The 14,789-nt window shown below is 41.2% G+C and overlaps 1 protein-coding gene across 2 annotated transcripts in view; it reads left to right on the plus strand.

Moving 5' to 3' along the window:
• The first annotated feature begins 2,569 nt into the window (after positions 1-2,569).
• Positions 2,570-14,789, plus strand: part of LOC101042087 (SRY-box transcription factor 30) — a 29,532-nt gene continuing 17,312 nt past the window's right edge. For both annotated transcript variants that reach the window (XM_039460413.2, XM_074390413.1), the window contains exons 1-3: positions 2,570-4,880; positions 7,871-8,110; positions 9,321-9,500. In XM_039460413.2, coding sequence (XP_039316347.1) covers positions 3,887-4,880; positions 7,871-8,110; positions 9,321-9,500 — 1,414 coding nt within the window. In that variant the 5' untranslated portion in view covers positions 2,570-3,886. The remainder of the gene's footprint in view (positions 4,881-7,870; positions 8,111-9,320; positions 9,501-14,789) is intronic.

Consider the following 14,789-nt stretch of genomic DNA (forward strand, 5'->3'; position numbering starts at 1 on the left):
ACATTTAATTTTTCTCACAAAAATATGACTTAAGGACTTACTGTTTTTAACCAATTAATCAAAGCTCTTTTATATATAAACATCACACACATCATACATCTAAATACTCATACAGATAAAAGATAAAGGACTTATCTCCTAAGATGAGAATTAAACCCTGAACCCGGGCCACCACTATGAAAGAGAAAGCACAGCCACATGGTTACAAGGTCAAGCTCCCAAGGACATACCAGACAAGAGGGAAACCTCATCTTTTTTTTTTTTTTTTTTTTTGAGGACTTGCAGCAAAGTTTGTAATTGACCAGTTTGCTGGTCAATCTTGAACAGCAGGCTTATAGGTGTCCTAAGCCCATGTTCTATCCTAAGGTACCCTTCTTTATGACAGAACAATACAGAATGACACACAAAACACTCCAGATTGGCTACAGCTTAAGACTAGTCTCTCAAATCCTTTCTTCCATTAATCAAAACTTTGTACGAAATAGTGATTTTTGCTATTCCTACAACCAGTTTGCACAGAGAAATGAAAGTATTGTCTGAGGCAGGGTGGGGAAGAGGAGGCCCTCAGGGAAGCCAGAGAAAGGCCCACCCATTGCAGTGACAGCGAAAAGTTCAGTCGGCTGCTTCTTGATAGTGAAGGGATATTTTCCAGCAGTCCCATCAGTCTCGAGTTTCCCCTTTATGGAAGGAAAAATCTCCTCATGTCCCTTGATTCCGTACATGCCTAACCCTGTCGCCCACAGCTGTCAGCAAGGAGTACAAGGCAGATTATTTCAAGGAGAACAGAAGTTAACATCCCGTAGTGCCAAACCTGTTCTTAGCCGAAAGGGACTTTACTGAGAGGGTTTTTTCACCCCCTAAATCTTAGAAGGGACTCTAATCCTCCTAAGTTGGGCCTCTAACCCAATCCCATTCCTTATCTGGGTATCCTGTCACTTACCCAAAGTTATCCGGTCAGTGCTGCAGCCTACCTCCTTTGAGTCAGGGGTCTCCTCAGTATCGTCCCTCTAGGGTTCACCTGCTTACAAACCAGGGTCTTCACCAAAAGTAAAAATCACCAGAAAGATGTTACCAGACCCCACCACTTACCTGGGTCGGGGGTTTTCACAGTATAGTCCATTCTGTAGTCGCCAGAAAGATATTACAGGACGCACCACTTACTGGGGGCTTATGCACTATAATCCCATCTGGGTCACCAGAAAGATATTACAGGAAAGGAATCCGGAATCAGACCCCAAGAGAGGGTTCTTGGATCTGGCACGAGAAAGAATTCAGGGCAAGTCCATAGAGGAAGCAAGTCTATTAAGAAAGTTAAGGAATAAAAGAATGACTACTCCATAGACCGAGTAACCCCCCAAGGGCTGCTGGTTGCCCATTTTTATGGTTAGTTCTTGATGATACGCTAAACAAGGGGTGGATTATTCATGCCTCCCCTTTTCAGACCATTATAGGGTAACTTCCTGACTATGCGATGGCATCTGTAAACTCTTATGGTGCTGGTGTGAGTGTAGCAGTGAGGATGACAAGAGGTCATTCCTGTCACTGTCTTGGTTTTGGTGGGTTTTAGCCAGCTTCTTTATTGCAACCTATTTTATCAGCAAAGTTTTTATGACATGTATTTTGTACCAGCCTCCTATCTCATCCTGTGACTTAGAATGCCTTAACTGTCTGGGATTGCAACCCAGTATGTTTCAGCCTTACTTTACCCAGTCTGTACTCAATTTGGAGTCACTCTGGTTCACACATCTCTGACAACTTGATTTATTTGCCTCTTTTATCAGCTTTTGCTTGTGCACACAGTTGCCTCTTCCATTTAAATCTTAGTACAGTGGTTCTCAAAGTGTGTATGGGGACTGACACTTTCAGAGAGTTGGCTAGGTTAAAACTGTTTTCATAATAATCCTAATGCAATATTTGCTCTTTTCACTTCGTTCTCTTGTGAGTATGTCAGGGAAATATAATTTTTTCCCATGAAAATGTGTTACCACCTAATGGTTTTATTGTTGATGTCTTAAATGAGTTGATAACTATTTTTAAAATTAGTTTTCATTTACAAAATGGTAAATATTGAAAGCTAAAATCCACATGAACAAAAGCAATTTTGGGATCTTCAATAGTTTTTAGGTGTATAAAAAGTTCTTGAGATGAAAGTTTGAAAACTGTTGCCCTTGTCTATCTGCCAAGTACAGGAACTCCTATTTACCACATTTGTTACCAGAGGATTAGACAATGAATTGGAGTTAGTCTTCTTTGAGTGATAACTTGTCTTAATTGCAAAAATCACCTACTTCAAGATAAACTATAGCTTTTGGCCAGAATGTCATTTAGAAATGCAGCAAGTGTTAATACAGGATTTCGATTTGTTTTTCTTGGTGATGTTTAATGAAAACAAACACAATCCTAGTAAAAGGAGACGCGTAAGGGTGGAAAGGATTTGGAACAGCGTCTAGCATAAGAGTAAACCCTTAACACAGGTAGTGATTATTATTACCCTTTCACAGTCGCTATTCATTTATTTATTTATTCAAGTATTTATTCAGTACTATATGCCAGGCTCAATGGTCTGTATTGGAGATTCAGTAATGGGCAAAACACAAACAATTCTGCCTTCAAGGACTTTACAGTCAAGTGGGAGAGGCAGTTGAATCATGACATAAAAATTATAATTCCAAATTGTGGTAAGCAAACGAAGTGATAGACGTGTAAGTAGACGAAGATTTGACCTGATTTTCAGAGTCAGTAAAAGCTTCTCTGAAGTCCCACTTGAGCTGCAATTTGAAAAATGGGCAGGAGGAATTGAGACACAAAAGAAAGAGTAGCATGCTGAGCATGTTTAAACACACTCCAGTAGAAAGAGAATGATGGCGCCAATGCGGCTGAAACCTAAAGAGTCAGGGCCAGAGTGGTAACTGTTTAATGGCAAAAACCACAACTACTTTGCACCAACCTAATAGTAGTAGGTTAGAGCCCAAGCCATTGGGGGATTTTTAAGGCTTTGCCAAGAATTTTAGACTTTCATCACATGATCAATGGGGAGCCATGGAAAGCTTTAGGAAAAGTGTGACAACCTTAGATTTGTGCTTTCAAAAGATCACTTGTACTGGTGTGTAGTGCAGGGGTGACAAGCAGGGAGACTATTTACAGGGCTATGGCAGTATCCCAGTGAAAGATGGTGGGAGCCTGGAACAGGGTAATGGCATTAGAGACACAAAGAAGTGGATGAATTTGGGACGTATAATATTTCGGAAGGAGGCCACAGGGTCTGGTGATTAATCGAAACTTTAGCAGAAGAATCACACAAAGTTGAAGACCCTCCCTGGCCAAATCAGCTAATGAGTTATTGATAAGTTGCAAAATCTTCCCCATTCTCCCTTGGCAAAGATTCAAAAGCCCAAACACAGTACTCAGTCCACACCAGGAGCGTGCACAAGGCCGTGCCCAAGACTTTATTCCCTGGACATCAGTGGCATTGAAGCGCAAGGTTTCCTGGGCAACGCCATTGTCACAGCTCCAAGCAGGCGGGGTTGATAGCTAAGGACAACGGCCAGAAGAGAACTCCGGAAGAGAGGGAGAGTCAGAGCAGGGGGGAAAATGCACAACACGCGCCGCGGCTCCCGCCATTGCCATTGCGGGTGATTCGAGGACTCAGCACCAGGCGAGAGTAGGGCCCGGGAGGAGCCAGAAAAACCTGCCTGTGATTGGCCATCCGGGGGTATCTGTCGTTTGTGATTGGGTGGAGACAGAGAGCTGCGTTTTGAACCGCGTAGGGTTCTGGGTAGCAAAGGCCTTCGAAGGGTCTTAACCGAAAGGGGGAGTGGGAAGGTCGCCAACAAACGGCTGAGCTCACAATCCCGGCCGGGGGTAGGCCGGGGCGTCCCCCTCCCCCATGGAGAGGGCCAGGCCGGAGCCGCTGCCTCATCCGCGCCAACTGCCGCGGGTTCCTCCACCTCGCCCGTTGCGTCCCGCTCCACCCCCGCTGCCGGTCGAGGGCGCCTCCTTTTGGGCAGCGGCCGGGGAACCCCCTCCGTCGCCGCCCACACCAGGCGCGGCCGCCATTGCGACACTGGCTTCCTCGTGCGGGGAGGCCGCCTCGTCCGGCTTACAGTCAGCGGCGCGGCGGCTGGTGCAGGTGAACCCGGAGCAGGTGTTGCTGTTACCGCAGCCTCAGGCTGGGGACGAAGACGCCTCTGCCTCGCCCGCGCAGGCGCGGCTGCTGCAGTTCAGGCCCGACCTGCTGCTCCTGCCGTCGCCGGCCGCGTCCGAGGGCGCCCCGTTCAGGCCCGACTTGCACCCGGTGCAGCCGCGGGTGCTGCATGTCAAGGCCGAGAAGCAGGAGCTGGGGCCTGGCCTGGACCCGTCCGTGGGGCCTCAGGGGGCGGTGGAGACCGGCCCGAGAGCCTCCAGGGCAGTCAAGGTGGAAGGCCCCGGGCCCGCCCTCGACTACTTCCGAGGGAACGAGAAGGGCAAGCTGGAGGCGGAGGAGGTCATGCGGGACGCGATGCAAGGCGGGGAAGGCAAAAGCCCGGCGGCCACCCTAGAAGGAGGGATCAAAACCGAGGAACCCGAGAGACTCCTGGAGGACTGCAGGCTCCGCGCCGAGCCCGCGTCCAATGGCCTGGTTCACGGCAGCGCAGAGGTCATCCTGGCCCCGCCGTCCGGTGCCTTTGGGCCGCACCAGCAAGACCTCAGGATCCCTTTGACTCTCCACACCGTTTCCCCTGGGGCCCGGATCCAGTTTCAGGGAGCTCCGCCTTCAGAGCTCATAAGATTGACCAAGGTCCCCCTGACACCAGTGCCTATTAAAATGCAGTCCCTACTGGAGCCTTCCGTAAAAATTGAAACCAAAGATGTCCCGCTCACCGTGTTGCCCTCAGATGCAGGTATTAGACAGCAGGGAAGTCTGGTTTTGAAAACTGCACCTGTGTTGCCCCGTAGCTGATCATGTCAGCCGTTCCCAAGTCTAAAATAGAAAAGTAAAGCCATGGAACTGATTGTTTTCAGGGCAGAGTCTGTACAGGTGTCACTTCTGATCGGCTTGTACATATAGCAGTAAAATAGACAAACACCTTCAAGATTCTCAAGTATTTTTTTAAAAATCTATTTTAAGGCCCATTTAGATAGGACTAAGTTTTGTACACAAAAATAGAAGTATTCTTGCTAGACAACACAGAGCCCTCAGTTTATATGCTACAAATAAGATTAAACATATTGTATTATAGTAGCTCAGTACTTTCCTGGGTTTAAGCAATTCTCCTGCCTCAGCCTCCTGAGTAGCTGGGATTACAGGCGTGCGCCACCATGCCCAGCTAATTTTTTTTTTTTTTTTTTTTTTTTTTTTTTTTTTTGTATTTTTAGCAGAGACGAGGTTTCACCAATGTTGTCCAGGATGGTCTCGATCTCTTGACCTCGTGATCCACCCGCCTTGGCCTCCCAAAGTGCTGGGATTATAGGCTTGAGCCACAGCACCCGGCCCATTAGTTCAGTACTTTTATATGTTATCAAGATATAGAAGAAATAATGATGTTTAATGAAAAAAGTGATTATAATTAACTGGAAAGTTTATACCAGTTATAGAGGCTGTCTTTAAAAATGAACAATCATCATTCTTCTAGCAGAAAACAATACGCGATTCAATGTAATATTTTAGTGTTTATTCCTCTGAAAGGTAAGGACTTATAGAAATATTGAAAAGAATACGGTAGAATGAGCTATAAAAATTGTTTTTAAATAAATGACCAGTTGTAGCAGTAACAAGTACCAATAGACGTTTTTATTTCTATCCAGTATTTCCAAATATATTGTTAGTAAATTCTTATTTTAAGATTTAGTTCACACAGGACGTTTTGCCAGTACACATCTTGGAAAGTCATATTAATCTTTGGTTCATATTTTCATTAACTTTGGCTTTTTTTGTTGTTGTTTTTGCTTTTTTTTTTTTTTTTTTTTTTTTGAGACGGATTTTCACTCTTGTTACCCAGGCTGGAGTGCAATGGCACAATCTCAGCTAACCGCAACCTCCGCCTCCTGGGTTCAAGCAATTCTCCTGCCTCAGTCTCCCGGGTAGCTGGGACTACAGGTGTGTGCCACCATGCCCAGCTGATTTTTGTATTTTTAGTAGAGACAGGGTTTCACCATGTTGACCAAGATGGTCTCAATCTCTTGACCTCGTGATCCACCCGCCTTGGCCTCCCAAAGTGCTGGGATTATAGGCGTCAGCCACTGCGCCTGGCCTAACTTTGTTTTTTAAAAATTTTATTTGTTGATTATTCTCCTCCACTCTACCCTGTTGCGTTTATCTTTAGTATTTTTTAGACTTTATTTTCATTTTCTAAGGGAAAGAAAGGGAAAGCTTACTTTATACTACGTATTTCATCCTCAGTGTTTTAAAGAAATTTTTTATTTTTTATTTTTATTTATTTTTTTGAGACGGAGTTTCACTCTTGTTACCCAGGCTGGAGTGCAATGGCGCGATCTCGGCTCACTGCAACCTCCGCCTCCTGGGTTCAGGCAATTCTCCTGCCTCAGCCTCCTGAGTAGCTGGGATTACAGGCACGTGCCACCATGCCCAGCTAATTTTTTGTATTTTTTTTTTTTAGTAGAGACAGGGTTTCACCATGTTAACCAGGATGGTCTCGATCTCTTGACCTTGTGATCCACCCGCCTCGGCCTCCCAAAGTGCTGGGATTACAGGCTTGAGCCACCGCGCCCGGCCAGAAATTTTTTATATTAAGTAATCCTAAAATAATAAATGTATGGACAGTTATTTTTGATAAACTACATGAGAGATGAATTTAGATAACTTCCTTTGTTGAAATTTCAACTGGCTCTATGATTTTTTTTTTTTTTTAATTTTATCTTATCAAAGAGAGATGCTGGTCTTGAACTCCTGGGCTGAAGCACTCCTCTGCCTCAGCCTCCCAAAATACTGGGATTACAGGTGTGAGCCATTGCGCCTGCCTTCGGTGACTTTCAAAAAATTATTAGTATTATTTTGAGATGGAGTCTCATCTCTTGTCCAGGTTGGAGTGCAGTGGCGTAATCTCAGCTCACTGCAACCTCCGCCTCCCAGGTTGAAGCAGTTCTCATGCCTTTGTCTCACGAGTAGCTGGGACTACAGGCATGAACCACCATACATGGCTAATTTTTGTATTTTTAACAGAGATAGGGTTCCATCATGTCGGCCAGGCTGGTCTCCAACTCCTTACCTCAGGTGATCCACCTGCTTTGGCCTCACAGAGTGCTGGGATTATAGGTATGAGCCACCGTACCAGGCCCAAAAATTATTTTTATTATTTTCTCTAATTTTTCTCCCAGGACACAGGACTAGTGTTGTTGATTCAATGTGGTAGGAGCTTCACCTTCATAGTAAAATACAAGTAATATAGTATTATAAATATTTTTGCTGGAAAGGACACTAGAGCAGCATGTAGATGAGTTGCTGTGAACATTTATAGAGAACCTCTCTACCTAGCTAAGAGTATAGTCATGAGTAAGTCACGCATTTTTCCTGTTCTTTAATGATAAAATATTTTTATTGGGAAATGAACCAAATGTTAATTATTGTTAGAGGTATTAATAATACAGATCAAAGAAGTAATAAGCCAGCAATTTACTGTCTTCAACATGATTATTTCCTCAATATCTTAAACAATATTATTCTCTTTGAGGAAAAGAAGTCATACTAAAGTACGGTTCAGAATGGCAAGTTCAGGAGTTGTAAGGAATGTTGGAATACTGGCAGGTTTTTTTGGTTATAGAAGTATATATTTTCTCCAGATATTTCAAAAATAAGTGTAGGTGGAGGCATACTTCACCTTAAAATTGTGTGTGTATGTCACATTAATTTAGTCTCTTAATTTTTGCCATGTAGGCATACCAGATACTCCCTTCAGTAAGGACAGAAATGGTCATGTGAAGCGACCCATGAATGCATTTATGGTTTGGGCAAGGATCCACCGACCAGCACTAGCCAAAGCCAACCCAGCAGCCAACAATGCAGAAATCAGTGTCCAGCTCGGGTTAGAGTGGAACAAACTTAGTGAAGAACAAAAGAAACCCTATTACGATGAAGCACAAAAGATTAAAGAAAAGCACAGAGAGGAATTTCCTGGTAATCAAATGAAATAATGCCTCTTCTTTTAAATGAATTTATTTAGTTAAAGATTAGGTTAGGTTGAGATTGAAAGACAAAAATGTATAGTTTTTTTTGAATATGGACAATAAAGGGAATAATGAATATTATAACAATGATTGAAATGACACTGGGCATGAGTTTCCTTAAACAGAACTAAGCAAAGGGATATCTGATTTCATATTCACCAACCCATACAAATCAGAAGACATGCAGGTTTTTTTGTGGTTTGACTTAGATAGATATAAATTTAATGCAAGTACATCTCCAAAGTTTTAGGCTATAATTTTTCAAGTAAACTATAGAAGTGTTAAAATGATCACAACAGAAAAAAAAATGCAGTACATACTTAAGGAGAATGAGGGCTTATTACCATATTCCATTTTAACATATGCTTGTCGGAACATAGTCCTGCCTTCTGATTGATAGATTTAGCCCCATCATGATATAGTGTGAAATGAGTCTGATTTCTCCCCAGCAGTGAGAACATTGGGATTAGGTTTGGGAAAATGCGCTGTGTATGGCCAGCATAACTATGCAAGGTGGAACAAAAATTTTTTTCTGAAATATTGGCAGAGAGGTTCTAGGAACGACAGTCAGAGGCAGCAACTATCGGGAACCAGTGATTGTTCTGGTTACACAGGGGCTGCAAATGCCATAGTTCCACTGTTCTGACTTTGTAAGAAATTGAGTTATTTGTGGACTTGAAGATTGCTGAGTCTAGGAGAGTGACTCTTCTTGAACTAGGCATAAAAATAGTGACTGATCATTAGTGACTATTGCATTGTAAGATATATTCAATTGTATATTACAGAAAGTGAGGAAACAGGAGATGAATAATGTCATAGTGAGGCATTGATAAGGTAGAGGAAAAGCTTTGGGATTCAAATATAGTGGTTTTGATGTTGACTCTATTACAGATTCATTCTGTGTCATTGGTTATAAAACATTTGACCCTCTTCCTTTCAATTAGGAGTTATAACACTGGCCACTAGTCAGGAGCTATTTGGATATGTATGTTAAAATATACAGTGGAGCAGTCATTTACTGAAATAGTATCCAGGAGTTGGAAAAGATACTTTAGACAGTAATTTATTTTTAAAAACTTTAAAGTGCTTTGCATTTTAATATGAAAAAAAAAATTTAAAGGCTAGAGTCTATACATTTAAATGTATTCTATCTTCTATAGGTTGGGTTTATCAGCCTCGTCCAGGGAAGCGAAAACGCTTCCCTCTAAGTGTTTCCAATGTATTTTCTGGTACCACACAGAATATCATCACTACAAATCCTACAACAGTTTATCCTTACCGCTCACCTACGTACTCTGTGGTAATTCCCAGCCTACAGAATCCCATCACTCATCCAGTTGGTGAGTTAGTTTTATTGTAGATGACTATTTTTTAAATAGCTGCATGAAAATTTTACCGCAAGTTGAAGTTTTCTTTCTGTTAGTCTTAAGAATTTGGAACAACAATATTAAGAAAAAAATCAAGAAGAGGGAAAGAGAACATTGAATAGGAGAAAAAAAATTTCAGTAGACATCAAAACACTTCGTTTGTCAGAGTAGCAAATAATCCATGTGTAAAACCTCAGACCTTTTAGGGAAATCAGGATAAGCCCATAGATTAGGCAGATAATGCAGTAAATGACTGAGGTAATTCAATAGGAAAAAGGAGAATCTTTTCACTATCTGTATAAAAGAATGCTTTGCTAAGGGGTATGAGGCATCCTGTCCTGGAACTTAGTAATGATGCTGATTTGTTGAGAGCATTCTCTGCTGCTCTAGAAAAGCAATGGAAGTAATCTATTTTCTACCAAATATTTGTTTGGCTCATTATATTAATCTAAATGTCTCCTCTGAGTTCTTTACATTCTTCTTGTTGATTTTAAAAACCAAAAATTGAGAACCTAATATCTTAATAACTTGTTATAGGGCTATCCATCATTGGTTTGTTTTTCCAGAACATATTTTAACCATCTTTTAAGGAGAGCTTTATACATTCACTACTTCCTATAACTTTTTGTTTGTTTGTTTTTGAGACAGGATCTCACTCTGTCACCCAGGCTGTAGTGCAGTGGCTGGATCACAGATGACTGCAGCCTTGCCCTCCTGGGCTCAAGGATTCTCCCACTTCAGGCTCCCTAGTTGCTGGAGCTACAGGTGCATACCAACATGCCCAGCTAATTTTTTGTATTTTTTTTATAGAGACAGAGTTTTGCAATGTTACCCATGCTGGTGTCAAATCCTAGGCTCAAGTGATCCACCTGCCTCGACCTCCCAAAGTGCTGGGATTATAAGTGTGAGCCACCACCCCCAGTCCACTTTCTTAAAACTGCTAAGACTGCTTAAACATACTGCTTTTTCTAGGTTTTTTGTTGTTGTTGTTTTTGTTTTTTCTTAAAACCTTCTAGTAATGAAGCCACCCCTATGAGTTGAAAGTTTTAGATATCTTGGAAACTGAGTTATTAGAATCGTAGGCATTTTCAGTTTTTTAAAAAATGTATCGTTTTAGCAATTGATAGCAACAAGCTACATTCCAGATGTTTAGATTCAGGAGAGCGATACAGAGAGCTGATCCTGTAGCCCTGTTCTCTCCTAGCACAGTCAAGCACTCTCAGCCTTCACTATTTGGCAGTGACTTATTTAATCTTGTATTTCAACCCAGTCTTAAGTATAACTTTGTCCGCGTTCCTTGCTTTTCTGATATGTTATTTGTTTATTTATTTATTTATTTAGAGGCAGAGTGTTGCTCAGGTTGAAGTGTAGTGGTGCAATCTTCGCTCACTGCAGCCTCTGCCTCCTGGGTTCAAGCAATTCTCCCACCTCAGCCTCCAAGTAGCTGGGACTACAGGTGCATGCCACCATGCCCATCTAATTTTTGTATTTTTAGTCGAGACAGGGTTCCACCATGTTAGCCAGGCTCATCTTGAACTCCTGGCCTCAAGTGATCCACCCATCTTGGCCTCCCAAAGTGTTGAGATTACAGGCGTGAGCCACCATGCCCAGCTTGTGTTATATTACGATTTCTGTTTTCATAATATAAGTTTCTTATTTTTGTCCCTTTTTCCAAGACCTCACTTACATCTGCTTCTACCCACTGTTAAATGCTGTATATTTTCCCAGAAACAGAATTAACAATGTTCTTATTTAAAGCAACTGACATTTGATATATTTTATATCATTCTGAGCAAAGATAAGGACTGAGTAAAAACTGGAAGATTGCTTCTAATGTTGATAGAGTGCTTTCTCCATGATGTTGTATTTAAGTATGGTAGGCAGAATTATAGGAAGCATTTCAGAGCTATACACAACAGTAATCAAATCTAAGACAAGAATGGTTTTCTTGTTTGTGCTTAGTTTTTTGCAATATTCCTTATTTCTAATGATATATAGTGTCAGTAAAGATTCATTTCTTGGGTCAGTTGTAGTGACTTATACCTGTAATCCTAACACTTTGGGAGGCCAAGGTGGGAGGATCATCTGAGCCTAGGAGTTCGAGACCAGCTTGGGCAACATAGCAAGACCCTGTCTCTAAAAAGAAAAAAACAATTATTTCTTGCATCTAAAAAGATAAACAGAGAACATTATCTTATAAGCATAATTTAGGAATTATTAAGATATACATCTTAATAATAAATGGTGAAATTTATCTGCTATTTTGTTCCTCAATCATACAGCTTTGAAATATGTTCTTATAGATTGTTCTCATCAACTTGGCATTATATTACATAGAGGAGTTAGTATCACTTGCAAATTTGGAAATTTTACTGTATATTTAATATTCTAAATTATTTGTGAGACTTTAAGTTAGAACAGATTATAGCACACATCTCTTAGGGAATCATAATTTTAATATCTTGTCGTGCAGATGCTAATTTGTACACTTTTTTGTTTGTTTCAAGTAATTTCATATTCTAAGTATGAAGTTATGGTAATTTTGTTTTTCAAGCATGTTTGCTTTATTCCCATGAAAGATATCAAGATAGTGAGGTACATGATTTTTCTTATATAGAAACAATTTGCTCTATTTTTTTGTAGTAAGCTTTGTGCATTAATATCATACTGTATAGATTTCACCACCATTTCAGGTGTAGATAATAGACTCACCAAGCTAGAGTTCTCAAGATCACCAGTTTCAATAGCTGGAGGTTATGTTGACTTTCTAAAAATCTCTGGCAGAGGACATTTGTACCTACTTTGTCTAAAATTTTCTCAGTTCTACCCTTGAGGGTTTTTAAAAAACACTTATATTTTATGTTTTTGAGATGAAATCTCACTTTGTCACCCGTGCTGGAGTGCAATGGCGTGATCTCAGCTCACTTCAACCTCTGCCTCCCGGGTTCGAGTGATTTTCCTGTCTCAGCCTCCCGAGTACCTGGGATTACAGGCATATGCCACCACATCTGGCTAATTTTTGTATTTTTAGCAGAGATGGGTTTCATCATGTTAGTCAGGCTAGTTTTTCAAACACCTGACCTCAGGTGATCGGCCCGCCTTGGCCTCCCAAAGTGCTGAGATTACAGGTGTGAGCCGCCATGCTGGAACAGAGGTGTTTGTTTGAGACCAAGTCTTGTGCTGTTGCCAGGCATAATCTCAGCTCACCGCAACCTCTGACTCCCTGGTTCAAGTGATCCTTCTGCCTCAGCCTCCTGAGTAGCGGGATTGCAGGCTACTTCCCTTCCCCTCCCCTCCCCTCCCCTTCCCTTCCCTCCCCTCCCCTTCTTTCCCTTCCCTTCCCAAGGACGGTTATATGCATAATTCATGGAGTAGGTGAGCATCACTGCATATGCAGGGTGGAGGGCAGGGTGTGCAGACATAGTAAGGAATCATGCTAACTCTTATGTTGATCATGATCAGAAAATTTCTCTGGGTGGAGATTTTAGTATTTCAGTCCTAGAGATTTTAGTATTACAATCCTAGGTGGGTATGGTATCAGTCGTGGTGGTGCTACAAGCTCTGGTGGTGGACATGTGTGGAAAAATACATAAGTGAAGGTGAGCTGAATGCCCCCACCCCACCTTATCTCACTTATAACACGGTAGTCTGGAATTCTTTTCAGATCTTTGATTACATGTCATTGATGCCAGTAATGCCAGCATTCTCATTTTATGTGAGTCTTCCTATTCATTTAAAGGTTTTGGAACTTTTATAAAAGCTGTATTCATTCATACTTTTCTTAACTATTTTTTATTAACCAGGATATGAATAGGAAATTTAAAGTTCCTGCTCTTTATTTTTCTTTTCTTTTTTTTTTTTTTTAATTTTTCTTCTTTTTTTTTAAGATGGGGTTTCACCATGTTGGCCAGGCTGGTCTTAGACTCCTGACCTCAAGTGATCCACCCACCTTGGCCACCCAAAGTGCTAGGATTACAGGTGTGAGTCACCATACCCGGTGAGAGTTCCTGCTCTTAAGCTTCAGTTTAATGACCATGGTCAGGGTGGCAGACAGGCAAATAATCACAAAGTTTTATACTATTTCATGATAGGTGATAGGTTTACAAGGTTTAGAGGGAATGTGGACAAAGGAAATTAACTGGTGCTTGTTGAATCAGGAGAGGCGACAGTAGGGTCTGTGCCTGACAGATAGGAGGACTATTCTATATAACCCTATCAGCTGAGAATCAGGGCAGCTTCATTACTTCCTATTCCTCTACTTCACTGGGTCAGAGGCCATCTTCAAACAGGTGGCTATGTCCGTTAATTCCCTACTTCCTGCTTTAAGAGGGACATTATCTGCTTTATCTCGAGGAAAGGAAGGAGAGGGACGTCTTACCTGGATGAGGCTGGAGAAAGGTCTACTTTCTTTCAGTCTCTGACGGAGACATGTTCAACCACAGAATCTTCTTGGACTCCATATTCTTTATTAACAGACTCCAAACTGTATTGCAGTACACTAGATTATGACTCTCTTGCTATGGCATCTATCTGTATTTCTACAAGAAAGTTGAATTAAATTTAGGCTAGGTATGTCATTTGGGTAACTTAATAGCTCAATCAGTAGACCTGTCTTCAGGAACAGGAAGCTAAAACACATAATTGTTTCACTTACCTTTAAAAATTCTGCCATATCTTTCATGCTCTGGTGCAACAGTATTTCTTTTAAATCTATCACAAATGGTTGACTTGTGGCAAGCCTTGTTCTCACTTGAAAATTTCCTTTCATGTTCACATTGAATACAATAGAGTGAAATAATTTTAGGTTTTTTCAACTAAAAAAATTAAATGTCATTCATAATTTAGTTTAATATAGAGAAGCTTATAAAATAAAAAATGGCCCATACTGCTACTCTGAAATCCCTAATATTAAAAATAAGATTAACATATTTAGATAAACAGAACATTCAAATAGTACCAGTAGGTATAAAATGTTAAGTCTGGCTTTTCCTCCTGCCCCACTGCCCTATCCCCTCTCTTAGATCATAGCTCCTTAAAGGTAACTAATGTCAATAGCTTCATATTATTCTTTTTTAAATTTATATATGCATACTAGCATTTATGTGTGTTCAGTCTTTTATCAGTCAACAGTTTTATTCATTTGTTTATTCATCTAAAAATATTTGTTGAGGGCCTCTTCTGTGGCAGGCAGAATGTTTTGCCCTGGGGATGTAGCAGCACACAAAACAGAAAATGTCGCTCTTCTCATGGCACTTAGAATCT

The sequence above is a fragment of the Saimiri boliviensis genome, chromosome 20 (genome assembly GCF_048565385.1).
Source record: "Saimiri boliviensis isolate mSaiBol1 chromosome 20, mSaiBol1.pri, whole genome shotgun sequence".
NCBI lineage: Eukaryota > Metazoa > Chordata > Mammalia > Primates > Cebidae > Saimiri > Saimiri boliviensis.